Consider the following 17,001-nt stretch of genomic DNA (forward strand, 5'->3'; position numbering starts at 1 on the left):
GGCACTTAAATAATCTAGCTGAAAACAATACTGTCTGTGAGAGGCTTTTTTTTTTTCATGTCTGGTGGTACAAGGCAGATTAATCATACTATATCTCAAAGAGATCTTGTTTAAATAAGTTTTACATTTGTATTGTTGGGCTATATTTTATGTAAACATCTGAAAGTTGCAAAGTGAGAAAGTCAAACCACACCTACAGTGAGTGCTTACCTATCAAAATTGAGTTAACAAAATCTTTAATGTTGAAATTTATGAAAGCCAGTTGCCTACTTTGGTTTAATTTTATTTGTATTTATTTACTGTTGTCACTGACATCAGGCTTGCCAGTTGAATGAAGCTGATGAGTACTTTTCAGTTGCATGAGAGTATTTCATTTTGAAAAACTGCTCTAAAGTGCAATGATGATTCAAAGGCATTAAGCATCAGCTTTTACAGTAATAGGCTGTAGAACATTAACAGTGCTGACAATTACTGAGCCACGATCAACATCTATGTTACTTGAGGACCGGTAAAATGGTGAAGCTATCATGATCTCTCGCAAATGCAAGATGTAATAAGAACTCTAACTGTAAATTGGACATCTTAATGTTTTGTATTTATTGGGATATTGAAAGCAATTGTGGCTTTATGAATATTAGAAAACAATCTTGAGCGATCGAGCGGCTTGCAAAGCTTTTTTTTAAAGTTTTTTAGCCTGTTGTTGCCAAGAAGGAAGCTTCACAACTTAAAATATGTACACTACAAGTTGATGATATTTTCATTTAAATGCAGTTTCAGAAAACATCAATGAAAGAAACTAGAATCTGCTTTTTGAGAGTGCTTTGTGGCTTCTGCCGGAAACTATTAGCATCTTAAGTGTGTGGAACATTTTATTAATTATTAATGACAGTCCAAATATTCATTATAGTCCAACATTGATTTTGCCTACTGTGGCTGCCTAACCCTGTGGGAAGTAAACAAGAGGCTGATGGCAAAGTGCTGATTATTCCTGCCATTCTGTCTAATAATGATTATGTGATTATTACTTTGGGCCACACCCACTACCAGTAACTACACTATGGTAAAGATTTGGTTCCTTTGACACTCAAAATAATTGTTTAGCTCTTAATAGCTGTTTATAAATACATTTTTCCTAACGTTGCTCTCAGAACATCACAATTTTTTTTAACTGTAAATGGCAAATGTCAAGATTCCTTTCCTTTAAAAAACAAACAAACAAAAATTTAACTTAATATGAAATGTATTTTATTAGAAAATGCCAGCTTAATATGAAATGTAGCCAAAGATTGAAACTGGCATCTTCACTCACAGCAACAAGTGGAGTTAGGCCTTCAGTTTGCCTGTTTTAATGACCAGTAAATCAAGAGTGATTCTGCAGATTCTCCTTGCTGGTTGCCAAGCAACATGACATCAGCCTCCTTTGTTAAACCATATTATGGTGGAAGGTCGGAAGTCGATCTGGTGCCCCCACCCCTGGAGTCTCACAAGATGGGCTATAACACATGGGCATGTTTTATGTGAAAGGATGTATTGGGCTTAATATTTCGCCACTGGTATGCACAGAGGAGAGTAGTAAAAGAAAAAAAATCATTTGCGAGAGAAATTTGAGAATGCTACCCATTACAGCTTTGTAATTGTATTTTCTGTGGATAGATGGGAAGAAAATCCTATTAGATTATATAGTGGTGAGGTTCCCTTCCCCTCCCCCCACCTTCCCACTGCACTAATAGAACGACACACAGACAGACAACCACACACGGACACTCACTGTTTATCTCAACCTCTAAATCGCACACACCTATATGCACACACAGACACACACTTTGTTTCCAGTGAATCACTCCCAACTCAGAATAACAACTATCACAGTTTACAGACAAAGAGTGGACCATTTCCTCCTTCATTTCCTTTTTAATTATTACAAGAACAAAATTACTGCAAATGTTGACTCACTGGACACTTTATTGGGAAGATGTTGCTAGCACTGGGTTGGACCTCTTTTTGGCTTTAGAACTGCCTTAATTCTTTATGGTGTAGATTCAACAAGGTGATGGCAACACCCCTCTGAGATTTTGGTACATTTATAAGATATTTATAAGATATTTACATTAATTAGTAGTAGAACAGATATACCTAATGTACTGTTTGGTTAATATAGGCCTATATACACATACATGTAAAATAAATGTTGAACTGTAAGGCTCCATTTCTATTTATCACCTGTTTTGTCAGTCAGCACTCTACCTGAATATGTATATGTGGTTACATAAACACAGAAATTGGTACAGTAATCAAGTTACTATTAGATATTGGAATACAGTGGTTAATGCAACATTTTCTAAGAACCTCAGCTCACTAATGTCCATGAGAGTCCATGAGATAAGCACAAAACTTGTACGCTTATCTCAAAGGCACCTCACATAATCTTTGCGCTACTGCTATAAGGTATGATCAGCTCTAAGAGATTGTACCAAAGCACTATTTGCTCTACATCCTATGGTCAATGGAAAAGTAAAAGATCAACCCAAATGTTTATTCAGAACTTTCCAACTGGTCCTGTGCAAGCTATTCAGCAGTCTAAAAGTAACCTTCAGGAAATGTTCATTACTCACCTAAGGAACTAGTCCAACTGAAGACAGGAAGACTCTTAGTTTGTCCACCAAGCATCTCACCTTTGCAGGAGTTGGCAGATTTTAAAAGCAATTAGACACATGGAAGCATCTCTAGACACAGTATTAAGTCCCTCTTACTTCTGAAACAAAACTTAAAGAAGAGCATGCCAGAACATACTTTTTATGCACCCACTTAAAGTTTTCAAATAACAAAGAACCTTAAGAGTTTCCCAGCCAAAGTTGGGCCAGGCGAAAGATACTTCCAAACATTTTGTCCTGGCTCCTAGACAGAGCAGCGTAATACAAGACAGTGCTTCATACTATAGCTGACAAGATGGTGACTGACAAATATTGTTCTTTGAACATAATGTCCAAAATCCTGCCACATTTCCTTTATTCGTCAAAGAGAGAACAAGCTTGATGTCAAACCCAGGCTGAATCACTTTCGCAATGTCTGTTCACCACATATGGACTCTCTCTCTGGGTTTCTCTGGAGTCTTGTCACTACACTTCCTGCTCTACTTTAAGTAAATGCCATACTTCTTCAGTAGTGCCCACACAGGTGAAGATGCCAACTACGACCATGTGTTTACAATATACTTGGATTCTGGGTCTATATTAAGGGTTTTTAAAGCAATATTTATGCTGGATTCTTAAAGATGACATTTTACAAGGTCCCCTGTATCCTTAATGATAGGTTCTGACACCTTGATATACACTACCAGTCAAAAGTTCGGACACACCTTCTCATTTAATGGTTTTTCTTACTTTCCATGACATATTGTAGATTCTATTCTCAGATCTCTTCTGCTTGTTGCTTTGCCTTAGTAGTGGTTTCTTAGCAGCTATTTGATCATGAAGGCCTGATTCAGTCTCCTCTGAATAGTTGATGTAGAGATGTGTCTGCTACTGAAACTCTGTGTGGCGTTTATCTGGGCTCTAATCTGAGGTGCTGTTAATTTGCAATTTCTGAGGCTGGTGACTCAGATGAATTTATCCTCAGCAGCAGAGCTGACTCTTTGTCTTCCTTTCCTGGGGCGGTCCTCATGTGAGTTTCGTCATAGCGCTCGATGGTTTGGTGACTGCACTTGGGGACACATTCAAAGTTTTAGCAATTTTCAAGAGTGACTGACATTCAGTTCTTAAAGTAATGATGGACTGTTGTTTCTTTTTACTTAGCTGATTGGTTCTTGCCATAATATGAATTCTAACAGTTGTCAAATAGGGCTGTCAGCTGTGTACCAACCCAACTTCTGCACAACACAACTGATTGTCCCAGCCCCATTGAGAAGGCAAGAAATTCCACAAATGAACCCTGATAAGGCACACCCATGAAGTGAAAATGATTTCAGATGACTACATCATGAAGCTCATTGACAGAAGGCCAAGGGTTTGCAGCACTGCCAACCAAGCAAAGGGTGGCTATTTTCAGAAATCTCAAATATAAAACATATTTAGAGTTATTTATAATTTTTTTTCTTTGCTACATAATTCCATATATCTTGCTTCATATATTTAATGTCTTCAGTATGTATCTAAAATGGAGAAAGTAGTAAAAATGGAGAAAAAAAAAAAAAAAGATATAATGAGAAGGGGTGTCCAAACTTTTGACTGGTCGTGTATATCAATAAGGACGTGTTTTGATGACCATTAGAACAGGTAGCCCTAGTAAGCTGCATAGGCAGAGATCACCCACACTAACCTTTGATGGCCACTCAAAGCAGGCTTCAATATCAATAATTTATTTCGTTTTCTACAATATGTCAACCATAAAACAACTGAGCTATGCCTTCCTGCTCAAATTAGACTGATCTTCAGGATTTTGAAATTTTGACATTTGTGGGATATATGTTAATATTTTCAAAAGTAATTCCTATATTTTTAGTACGCATGATATAGTATCTAAAGTAAAAGGATCAAACAACGCCTTCTGCTAGTTAATGTCTATATAATGAGAACACCAATAACATTTCTCAGACTGTTATTTTTTTAGTATTGTTGAAACATTTTCATATACATTTATACATTCGTTGCTCCAAACAACAATTGCATTAAACGTATTCAGGTCTAAAAATATTTTATTGCCTTTAAAATATACTGGGAAGCACCGTGTTGACGTCAGCACTACCCTCAATCAGACTGCTACCTCAAGAAACATAACAGAACATAAAATACAATCTGTAGGCCAGAGTTCTATAAGAAAAGCGGTGGAAAGAGTGCATGCATATAAGTGCAAAGCAATCATCAAATTTCAGGCAACTTTTTTTCTTATTGCAACACTTGTGGAAAAAGAAATAAAGGGCTCATTAGCAAGTGAGCTGCTTGTATTAGTGGGCATGGTGCTTTGATCAATAATGGTCTGTACAAACCACAATGGATACAGCCATTAGAATGCTATAGCAGCATATCCCAGGGGGTCCATATTCCGTCGTCTTTCACTAATAGGTTTTTAGATGCATTCTCTGGATGTACAACAACACATGCAGTATTTATTGCTCTTTGCTAAGTACAACACCTCAACTTTCTACCATGTAAGTGCAATTACAATATTACTATCAATTCTATATGCTTTGTTTGGATTTATACAATAACAAAATGTACTATTAATAACAATAGATGCTAAATTCTTGGTAAAATTGTTTAGCATTTGTGTTAAATAATCTCTGTGAATAAAACTGTGTGGTGCACTACACAGACATTTCCCATTGCTGCACATGCACAGAGCTCAATACCAACCTGATTTACTCTACCATTGATGTGTGCTGTAGAGAGTAATGATTATGTGCCAGAGTAGTGCTAAACAGTATCTGACAAGGCATGGAAAGGTCTCTCTTGGAACAGTTGCACCCATGCTCCTGCCGTGGATTCAACACTGCATACTTACATACAGCTGATGAATAGTGTTGCATAACACTGGGCCACCAATTATCACTGTGTGCATGTGTGTGTTTTTATTGCAGAGAGTAAACTAAGTAAAAATGTGCTAATGGGTGAGAAATTTTAGCATGAGCTGAACAATTATAGTTTATAATACACAAATAATAATAATACAATTGATAAGACTTTAAGATTAGCCTTAATTGATTTAAAACTGTGAAGGAAAACTGTAAAGATCTAGCAAAAAGAAGGCCAGCCACACACACAACACCCGCATTAACCTAAGCTGTAACATCAAAATGTAATTCAATCAATGGAGCTGGCACACATCATTTCCATATATTCAAAGTAGGTTAAACTTATTTTACATTTCACATGCTCTATTTTTTTTCTTCTTCAAACGCACAGCTTCGAAGGTGGGACCAACTAAATAAGTGGTGAAACTGGTATGTGATATTTTTAAAATTGCAGTTCAAAATATTTTGACACTTACTGGAACAAACTCAGCTTATGTTAATTTGCTTATACTAGTGGCAGCAGAAGAGATCACTTTTTATAAAAGGGATGATTGCGCCACCTTGAGATACAAAGGAGGAAATGGCGAGTCCAAAACGTGAAAATGGCGTTAATAGTGTGTTTTCATTACCCTGAGTATTGTCTGTGAGGCTTCATACGCGCCCTAGATACCTTTGGTACTTTGCCAGTCGTCGCACAAAAGACTTTTCTTAAAAATACTTTTTAAATTGCAAAGAGGATATGAACAATGTAAGGCTTTCGATCTGTTTCTTACTTTAGAATGCTAAGGAAAAACAAGAAGCTGTGGACTAAAATAATGCCTGGCAGAACTAAAGTAGGGATTAATTACCTTCATTTCTCCACGCTCCTAAGTTACCAGGCAACAGTAAATGCGTTAGTGCAAGATGGCGAAAACCCAAACTAACAGTACAATAACATCCTTTTTACCCTAAAATACAGTGTAGTTCCCGATCATTTCCAACTGATATACTGAAGTCTGTTACTGTTGCCACTTGAAGCGAACATGGAGGATGAAGAGACAACCCTGGTAAGCAAATTCGATAAATGCTACACCGTCCAAGGCTTCAAATGAAAGTGAATGGCGTATTTAAGCCAAGATACGAAACATAAGTAACATGTATAACGTGTGGTTGACGTATATCTCTCTCCAAAAAGTTCAACAGTGATAACAGCATTTGCACCGGCTAACGTTTAATGCTGTTGCGCTTACTAGCTAACGGAGGAGCTATCTATTTTAGTTAGCATTTGATATTTGGTCTGCTAGTTGGAAAATGGTTTACAAACCGCTTTTGCTAACACCACGGTGTCCTCTGTATGCTTTTCCACAGGCTCTGATTAAGTACTATTGCTATGAGAAGTATTTCAATCACGCGGTGAACGCTGCAGCGGCTGCTCAAAAGAAGTACAGCAATGATGCTGTCTATACTTTCTTTCACGCATACGGTAACCTCATGCAAGGTAAGCTCGAAAAAATCTAATTAAACGTTTTCAGGTCGGATTTGTTGCCTCTCATTAGTGCATTTCTGTCATTATTTGTTTACAGATCAAATTCAAGAAGCTAAGGTAGAACTGGACACTATAAGAGATCATCGAGAGCTCTCTCTGTGCACATTAATGGCTCTTGTATATGCAGAGAAAAAAAAGACAAACCCAGGTAAGACAACATTTTCACACCATCCATTTATTTTTCCATGGATTCTTGTGGAAATGGATTGCCAACAAGTGCTTCCAGTCGTATGTGTCTCTTTGTGTTCCCAGACAGAGAAGTTATTCAAGAACTTGATGCTAAGGTAAAAGAAGATCGTAAAAGTGCACCTCCCAAGAGTCTGTACTATGCTGGCACCTTTCTTTGGCTATTAGGGCGAAATGATAAGGCAAGAGAGTACACAGAGAGAATGATCAAACTTTCCAATGGCTCGAAAGAGGTGAGATCGACATATCTATTTATTTAGTTATTGTTTCAGTTTGAGAAATCAGCATTATTCTTCAATTTTTATAAAACATTTAAGCCTGATAAGTGTTTGCACGTTTGCCAAATGTGGACTGATACGTATTCTTTAGGGATTAATCCTCAAAGCCTGGATAGATGTGACATCTGGTAAAGATGCCTACGCCAGAAAGGCTGGGAAATACTTTGATGAGGGACTTAAAGAGAGAGCAGATGTTTTCGCCATGATGGGAAAGGTGACATGGGAAATATAGATCCACATTACATAGTCTTCCTTAACCACAGCTACATATGTTAGCATGTTATTGTTTCTCTAGTTGTTCTTACAGGCCCTGTAAATCTAACATTACTTATTGTATCATTATTTTAGTTATTCATTTGACAGATTGTTGTTTGTGATATGATTATTACCTTAAGATTTTCTGATTACTCATTAGTAATGATTCTAGTGATTTTAACCACTCAGTGATGCTTCATGTATCCCAGGCACAATACTGTGAATATCACCAGATCTACTCTGGAGCATTGGAGATCATTAACCAAGTGATTGTGAGCTTCCCTGTGTTTTTACCTGCTCTCACCAAGAAAATGAAACTTCTGCTGAGCCTACAAGACTGGGACCAAACCATAGATGTAGCACACAGGTGATTAAGATAGTTCAGAGCTTTCTCCCAAATCAAATGTAGGAATAGTCTTTCATTTTGTTTTGCAAGCTTATTTCTGCTCATTTCCTCTTTCTTTTTCTTAAAGAAATGGTATTATCTCTGTAAGATCAGGAAGTGCAATAAAATTTATAATCACCAGGCATATAAGAAAACACAGTTTGCCTTTACAAATGGCTCAGCATTCAAGTGCAAATGAAACACCAACGTGATGCCTCAAACCAGTGCACACTGACTAAGCCATTGTTTGTGCTTGCCCCCCACTCCCCACCCCCCTGGACTTTAGCAAGTGGCACATAGTATAAAAAGTCCTTTGAGCCAAAGTGTTGGAAAGACATACAATTCCAAGGAGTTGCGGTTCAGGTTTACAGAACAGGAGGAAGAGTGATTTTTCAGGTTGCACCATGTTCTGAGCCTCTGTGGTGCCTTAACTGTGATGTTATGAAATGGGAGGGGTGCAGGCAGCAAACAGTATTCATTACATCCTTCAAACGCCTTCACAAGTCTTTTTATCTTTAATGTTATTTGCCTGGGAGCTCAACACACTACTGCAGCAGTATCAGATATTCTATTACTACGAATAAAAGAAGTCCAACCTTATTAAGTGTAGGAGATGGACTTTATTCACATCTCCTTGTGTCATGTTTCAGGCTTTTACAGAAAGATAAAAATAACCTGGAGGCACTTCGGATGTTAGCCCTGCATTCTTTATGCCGAGACGGCAATATTATCGAGGTAGAACTTACACATTTTCACACATTCATACTTTCATTTCATATTGCAGAAATTGGACACAAATACAGATAAACTATTTGTTTTCATTAGTTTGTATAAATTGTTTTTATGTCCCCAGTCAGTAAAGCATCTTTCAAACCTCATCAGCAGCTTGGAGATTTTGGAGCCACGCAACCCTGAGCTTTTTTATCAAATGTCACTGGCCTTCACTCGGGTCGTAAGACAACTTTCAGTGTTCTTTGTAAAATCATAATGGTATAATGTATTTGATTTACAGCACTTTGTTGGCTTGTTCTTTAATTATTATCATTACAGTGTGGACGAAATGAGAAAGTGATTGAGCAGACTTTCAGAATGGTGGAAAGAGCCTTTTCTCTGGCACAAGGGGATTCAGACTTAGCCACAGAGCTGGGCTACCAGATGGTGCTTCAGGGCAGAATCAAGGAGGCAATGAAGTGGTATAAGACTCCTTTCACCAACAGGGATCACAGTAGTGTTTCTGCTTTGACTGGTAATGTGTTCAGATTATTTTTCTGTATGTTAATTTGGATCAGTATGTCACAGATTTCAAAAATATCTTTGGAAATAACTTTTTTCCCCTTAATTAGGTATGATTCATTGCCAGCTGATAGAGGGAAATCTTGAAGATGCAGAACAACAGTTGGAATTTCTAACAGAGTTTCAACAATCTATTGGAAAATCAGCGGTAGGATTTTTTTCTGCAGGAATACGCAAAATCTGGTCGAATGTTTTGGCTTCTGGCAGGATAAGCAACGGCGGCTTCATTGGGTCTTTCAGTGACTTTTCACTGTTTTCCAGAGTGACTGTTTAATTTCACAGTGATGCCTCTTATTCATCTTGTACTCTTGTCAGTTTGTTTGCAGTACTTTCTGTCAATTTATATTTCTCTTATTATTTATTATTTCTCTTTCGTTCTTTAAAAAATATATATGTGTTAAAGGAATTATTATACCTACGTGCTGTGCTGGCAATGAAACGCCACCGGTCACAGGAAGAGGTCACCAACTTGCTGAATGATGCAGTGGATGCACACTTCTCTTCCTTACATGGGCTGCCTCTTGGAGTAGAGTACCTAGAGAAACTGAATCCTGACTTCCTGTTGGAGATTGTCAAAGAATATCTTGCCCTCTGCCCTGCTAAGGTACAGCTGGAAGAATCATAAGGGACAGGATGTTTGTGTGTCCTACAAATGTTTATGTGAATTCTTTGCCTCAAGTTTGTGCATTCCCAAAATAGATACATGGGTACAGATATGGATTCTAAGAATATAATAATGAGGCTTAAAATAAAATTTAAAAAAACAAAACAATACATTAAAAACAAACTTTTTATTTTTTTGCCAAAGCCTCCTGCTCCAGGCCAACCTGCTGCTCCTCAGCTCCAGCACTGTGCTACTGTGTTGGATAAAGTAGTAAAAATTGTGCCAGGTCTCCTTCAAGCAGTGTTCTTGCTTGCCAAAGTTAAATATCAGTCAGGTGAGGACTGCAGTTAAAATATTTGTGTTTACTTTTCTTAGATAGCTTTTTAAATTGCAATGCTTCTGTGTTTATTCAGGTGACATTGATGCTGCTCAGAGTACTTTACAACACTGCCTGGACCAGTGTCCTTCTCATGCAGATGCTCATCTGTTAATGGCACAGATCCATCTACTGCAGGGTAGCGTGAGGTTGTGCTCTCAGTCCCTTGAACTCTGCCTCAGCCATAACTTTGAGGTAAAATCACCATCAACACCACAGTTTTATTGGCAGCTAAATCTGTATAATACACTGTTTCCATGGCTTATTTGACCCGCTGCCAGAAAATTAATATTCTATTTTTATAATAACTTATATAATTATGAAGCAAGCCGTTGTCACTAGCAGTCATAGGATATGATGTGTATGCTGCTAAAAGTATTGCCTTGATTTTTTTTATGCATGCATAATGACAGTAAGGAGTCTTGAATTTTTTCCAATTCCAGATTCGAGACCACCCACTGTATCACCTGATCAAAGCTCAGACTAAGAAGAAAACAGGTGAGCTTACTGAGGCTATTCAGACATTGCAGATAGCCATGAATCTTCCAGGTGTCCGCAGAGCTGGATCCTCGTCCAAGTCCAAAAACAAGAAGCCAGAACTGAGCTCTGCGGACTGTGTCTCTGTCTTCTTGGAATTAGCTGAGGCCCTTTGGCTCAATGAAGAACAGGTAAAATAGTGTATTTTGACTGGCTAGTCAAAGCTGGTGCACTTACTTTGGGTTTCAACATACATCAAAAAAGATGGAAGAATTCAGTATAAGCTCATGAATGGATTTCATATTTCAGCATGAAGCAGCAAAAGTGATGCAGGATGCCATCAATGAGTTTTCAGGAACACCTGAGGAGCTACGAGTCACTATTGCTAATGCGGACCTGGCTTTGCTGCGTGGTGACACAGAACTGGCACTGAGTATGCTCAGAAATATTACCCCGGAGCAGCCCTATTACATCCAAGCTAAGGAGAAAATGGCAGACATATATCTGAACCACAGAAAAGAGAAACGCCTGTATGCAAGCTGTTACAGGTGAGCACTAAATCTGGACTCCAGTGAGCAAAATACAGAAATATTAGGCAGTAGTTTAATATATGGAGACACATACTATCTGAAACACAATGTGAATTTTTAAAGAGAAATAGTTGAAGTAGTTTAAGTTGATTGATGACATAACCTTGTAATATCTTCCGAAAACAGCTGCTACCTGTCATCAAGTTAAGTCTGTAGTACAATTTATAACATCACAAGATTAAACTAAATGAAATAAAGGCAACCAAAGCCATTCAGCTGAAAGGAAATGAGCAGTTTCCTCACGTCTTGAAACTGGTCTCAGATGATACTTATTATTGACAGCTGAGACTTAGTAAAGTGTGACTGAATCACAGACCAGCACAGACATCTGTCTGCATAATGAAGCACGCCATATGTGATATGATACCTCTATCTTTTCTCCAGAGAAATGATAGAAAAGCTGCCCAGCTCTCACACGTATGTCTTACTTGGTGATGCCTACATGAAGATTCAAGAAGTAAGTGCAAGATGTGTTTCATCTGTGTCTTTTGGACAATATAACAACCAACTCAAGTTTGGCTTTAAAATGCTTGTTTTTAATGTAATCGAGGTATTCGAGAACAACAAGAATAACAAAAAGGTAGATTGTGCTGATTGTGCACTTGCTGTGCAGTTTTGAGCATAATGATGAAACATAGTTTTACTAAAGCTTCGTTGCTAAAGCTATAAAACCTAAAAGCCTTGCTCGGTAGCCACTTTAAGGTGGTTTAGGAAAGGCCACGTCTCGTGAAATGAGCTACTGAACCAAGAGTTTATGCCTTGAACGATATTGTGTACAGTTTGAATAACATTATTAAAATCACAGGACATCACATCTTTAAATACTTAAACAGGGAACTGACTCAGAGGCTGAGGGGGTGTAAATAGTCATCCTAAATAGTCATCCCTGTTGCTGGAAAGGAAATGTAATTCTCATTTTTGTAATGCTCAAATTTCATAATAATTTATCAAGTATTTTCAGACCACATGATTCATGTACATTCACTAGGAATCACTGGCAGCATAGAAAGTCATCTAATCATCTCCCTACTGTTTTTAACGTGAATATGGTGCACCGGATATTTGCAAGCTCACATACACCTCCATCAAATAGCAGCTGAATTCAGTGTGTTATAATGTCTTCAAGGACATGTTCTCCATTATCACACACTAACCACTGATTAACAACAGCAGTGTAACTCTCACTGATCAATTAAAGTTAAACAACAACAGCAGGTCTCTTCATAAAGTTCTTCATTAAAGGTAGACAAAGGAAAAGAACAGACTATCCCAGTGACAGATTAATTCTCTGCTCAACTGATTAGTAACCTACATAATTTTATAGGTGGCAGCTTAATCCTGCTATGATTACTTGTGTTACACATATTTTGGTTGTGTTGATAAGTGAGATGACATCATTGAAGGTTAAAATGCAGATTCCCAACCTGGCTATCAGAAATTGTTTCTTGATTCAGTTTCCTTTAACAGCTCTTACTCATGCAACAGCTTCTAAAGTGTTTACCACGTGTTTATAGCCGTTTCTAATATTTACAAAAACTTAAAGCAACACTGCTTATCTGCATGTGTGTTTATCCTCAGCCACAGAAAGCAATTGAGGCTTACGAGCAAGCGCTGAAGAAGAACCCTAAAGATGGTGCTTTAGCCAGCAAGATAGGGAAGGCCCTGGTGAAGACTCATCACTACATCAAGGTTTGTGTCATAAACTTATTTAAAAGATAAAATACAAGTCAAGTGGAGACAGTCTTTTGTTGACTCTAGTCTGCTTTTACACAGGCAATAAATTACTATGAAGAGGCCCTGAAGACTGAGCAACAGAACTTCCTGCGTTATGACCTGGCAGAGCTGCTGATGAAAATGAAGCAATATGAGCGCTGTGAAAGGGTCCTGCATGATGCTCTGGCCCATGAACAAGGTGCTTAAGACGTCACACTATTTTATATACAGTGAAGTCTTGACGTTAACAGCAAAATAAACAAGAGAGCCTAGTCATGATTATATTTTGTCCGTAGCCATGACGATACAGGTAGTGTTGATTGTGGAAATTCCACACTGCTTAAATTTTATAGAACAAATCAAAACATTTCTATGTTGGTTTTTTGAAAATGCTTTTACTAATTGTTGCCATTTCATTATGCATTTTGAACTTTTTACACACAGTGAATCAACTACCTGTGCTCTCAGACGACTGCCGTTATCTGGTCCTGTTAGCCAAAGTCCAAAACAAAGTTGAGAAAACAGAGGAGTCTATACTTTCACTACAAAGAGTAAGTAGGCCCAGGCATTTGGCTTTCTCTTGGTCCTCTTTACACACAAAAACATCTTAACCATTGTAAGACTTGTGTCTTCCTTTCTTTTTTTTCTAATAATAATGATGATGCTGATTGATGTTATTTCCATAATGATGATGTTCTGTTCATAGGCTCGGGATGTACAGGCCAAAGTGCTGAAACGCATGCAGTTGGAGCAGCCTGATGCTGTCCCCATGCAGAAGCAACTTGCTGCTGAGATCTGTGCTGAGATCGCCAAACACTACACAAGTCAGAGGGGCTATGAGAGAGCAGTCAAATTCTACAAAGAGGCTCTTGTGTATTGTGAGACAGATCGCAAGGTCAGTGCAGCTGAATCAAAAACGTTCTGTGTACTTACTGCAGCTGTGGGTAACAAGCACTGGTGTCCTTTTGAGTCTTGCCCAAGTGTTTTAAATTTTTAAATTGTGATCTTAGTTGTTGGTAGGTTTATCTAGGCAAAATGACTCATTACAGTATATAGTCATTACTGTACCAGTAAGTTTGGTACATCGACTTCATTATTAGAATGTTTCCCCTGTTCTTAGGTGATGCTGGAGTTGGCATGCTTGTACCTTACTTTAGGTGAGACTGATGCATGCCAGGAGCAGTGCAGCGTCATTTTGAAGAATGACCAATTTAATGAAGATGCAACTCTGGTTTGTTCTGATCGTTTGCCACTACAGTTTTGACCATAACCTTTTTCTGAACCATAAATAACAACCTGTGTCTTAAATATGTTTGTCCTTAGATGTTGGCAGACATTATGCTTAGGAAGGAGAACAAGGAGAAAGCAGTTTTCCATTTTCAGCAACTGCTTGAACGCACACCAGGTATAACAGGGCCATCTTTCTCTTTTTTTTTTTTTTAAATCAAATGTGATTTGGCATTGTCTAAATGGAAGCCATAATATCTTGCATGGGTTGTTTTCAGACAACTACCACATTCTGTCACGTCTTATTGAATTGATGAGAAGGGCTGGGAAGCTGGAAGACGCCTCCAGATTTCTTGATATGGCAGAAAAACATTCTTCAAGGTCTCGATTTGACCCTGGGTTTAACTACTGCAAAGGACTTCATCTTTGGTAAGTTACAACAGTGTCTTCCAGAGATTACAGGAACATTTGTGTCAAACTCAATGACTAAACTTGTGCTTATTGGTCAGGTACACAGGACAACCTAATGATGCTCTGCGACACTTTAATAAGGCACGAAAAGACAATGATTGGGGCCAAAATGCTGTATATAACATGATTGAAATCTACCTAAACCCTGACAATGACACGGTTGGAGGAGAGCTATTTGAGACATTAGATGGTGAAATTGGGTAAGTGGTCTTAATTAAGAAAATGTAATACATAAGGGAAGAAATACTAGACTATGCAGTGTAAGCTTCTGTTATAACAGATTTGCATGTGCTTGGTGTCGCTCTCCAGGAACTCTACAGAGAAGCAGGAGTCAGAGCAGCTTGCTGTGAGGACAGCTGAGAAGCTGCTGAAGGAGTTAAAGCCTCAGACTCAGAGTGGACACGTACAGCTCCGCATCCTGGAGAACTACTGCCTTATGGCGACTAAACAGAAGGCCAATATAGAGAAAGCCCTCAGTGTTTTCACAGATATTGCCAACAATGAGGTAAGTAAGTTCTAGGTCGAGCATGACTCTCTCGTAGACGTTATAGCCAAAGTAGAAGCTTTTCTTCCTTCTCTTTCTCCAGGCTCTCTTTTATGCATATACACTGTACATTACACTGTATCCAACTAAGTATTCATTTAATATTTGCTAAATGTTAATGGATTGTCATCCATACATGTCATCTGTTGTATGGAACTATAAATGAAGCCATTGACAATTTGAGTGCAAACAATTAGAAGTGGCATAGTGGTGCAGTGTTGTCAGATTCATCTCGTCTCACCGATATTCCTGGTTTCCATTCAGAAAGATCATGTGCCAGCCTTGTTGGCAATGGCAACAGCTTACATGATGCTAAAGCAAACTCCTCGTGCCAGGAACCAGCTCAAACGTGTAGCTAAGATGAGTTGGAGCATTGCTGATGCAGATGAGTTTGAGAAAAGCTGGCTACTCCTGGCAGACATCTACATCCATTCAGGGAAGTACGAGATGGCCCTGGAACTCCTAAACAAATGCATCTCTCATAACAAGGTGAGCCTGAAAATGTTGTCACTATTGAAATATGAAATGAGGACAGTGCAGTTAACATATATATCTGTTTTTCTGTGTGCTTTTTTTCAAAATGTGTTTCTTTGTTATGCAGAAACTGACTCAAGTAAATTTATAATTGCACAGTTATTTTATTTTTTTCTTCCCCAGTCATGCAGTAAAGCATATGAATATAGGGGCTATATAATGGAAAAAGAGCAGTCATTCCGCGATGCTGCATTGAACTATGAAATGGCTTGGAAACATGGAAATCAAACCAACCCAACTATTGGTATGTCCAAGTCACACGTCTAGCTCTGTTACTAAGGACAAAGATTCAAAGGCTCACATTTCTAACATGTATGTCCATTTTTATTTCAGGGTACAAGCTTGCTTTTAACTACTTGAAAGCGAAGCGATATGTCGATGCCATAGACGTCTGTCATAAGGTGAGACACGTTTGGATGTTAATAGTTTATATCTTCAACATGTTTCTGTCCTGTTAATCTTGCTAATTTTTGTTCACAGGTTCTGGCTGCTCATCCAAATTATCCAAGAATAAGAAAGGACATCCTGGACAAAGCTCGGGCCTCCCTGAGATCATAGTGTTGGACCTGTATTTTTTGTGATAGAGAAATATTTTCTGTAACTATTTGATTGAATCCACATGTATTGTTTTGAATTTTCTGTCAAGTTTTCTGACCATGTAAATAGTTGGTAGCCGACCATCAAAAGCGAGGGTGGGAAAAGTGTAAAGATATTCAAGCACAACTTAAGGGATTTTTTTTCCATAGACAGAAAGAGAAAGCTGATGCAGTTTATAGTCTTTACGAAGTCTGTATGAAAGTATCTTTGAAGTTTATTAAGATGTAAATGTGCTTCTGCATCTGTTACAGTCTATCATAACCGGATAACAATAGTGATTTACTGACTTATTTTCTCAAGCATAAAACAGAAATGTAGACAACTGTCTTTGTCTTTTTCTCCAAATAAAGGTATTTCAGATATGGTGTTGCTGTGGCCTGGCTTTTATCCCCCTTCAAACTTTGATTTATTGTTCAGAAAGCATGGATATCTGCCTAACA

The 17,001-nt window shown here is 38.1% G+C and overlaps 1 protein-coding gene across 1 annotated transcript; it reads left to right on the forward strand.

The window, feature by feature from the left end:
- The first annotated feature begins 6,363 nt into the window (after window positions 1–6,363).
- Window positions 6,364–16,923, forward strand: ttc21b (tetratricopeptide repeat domain 21B). Its single transcript, XM_084954906.1, has 29 exons — window positions 6,364–6,552; window positions 6,854–6,983; window positions 7,069–7,179; window positions 7,284–7,450; window positions 7,587–7,709; window positions 7,960–8,117; window positions 8,786–8,870; window positions 8,989–9,087; window positions 9,186–9,381; window positions 9,479–9,576; window positions 9,832–10,032; window positions 10,237–10,366; window positions 10,446–10,603; window positions 10,852–11,076; window positions 11,195–11,433; window positions 11,860–11,932; window positions 13,054–13,164; window positions 13,249–13,387; window positions 13,633–13,739; window positions 13,895–14,083; window positions 14,309–14,419; window positions 14,512–14,593; window positions 14,694–14,844; window positions 14,925–15,086; window positions 15,196–15,391; window positions 15,695–15,919; window positions 16,088–16,208; window positions 16,298–16,365; window positions 16,445–16,923. Exons 1-29 carry the CDS (start codon window positions 6,529–6,531, stop codon window positions 16,520–16,522), a joined length of 3,957 nt encoding a protein of 1,318 aa, XP_084811032.1. The 5' UTR covers window positions 6,364–6,528; the 3' UTR covers window positions 16,523–16,923.
- The last annotated feature ends 78 nt before the right edge of the window (window positions 16,924–17,001 follow it).

The sequence above is a fragment of the Perissodus microlepis genome, chromosome 16, assembly GCF_051167445.1.
Source record: "Perissodus microlepis isolate ML-2025 ecotype Zambia chromosome 16, ASM5116744v1, whole genome shotgun sequence".
In the NCBI taxonomy this organism is placed as follows: Eukaryota; Metazoa; Chordata; class Actinopteri; order Cichliformes; family Cichlidae; genus Perissodus; species Perissodus microlepis.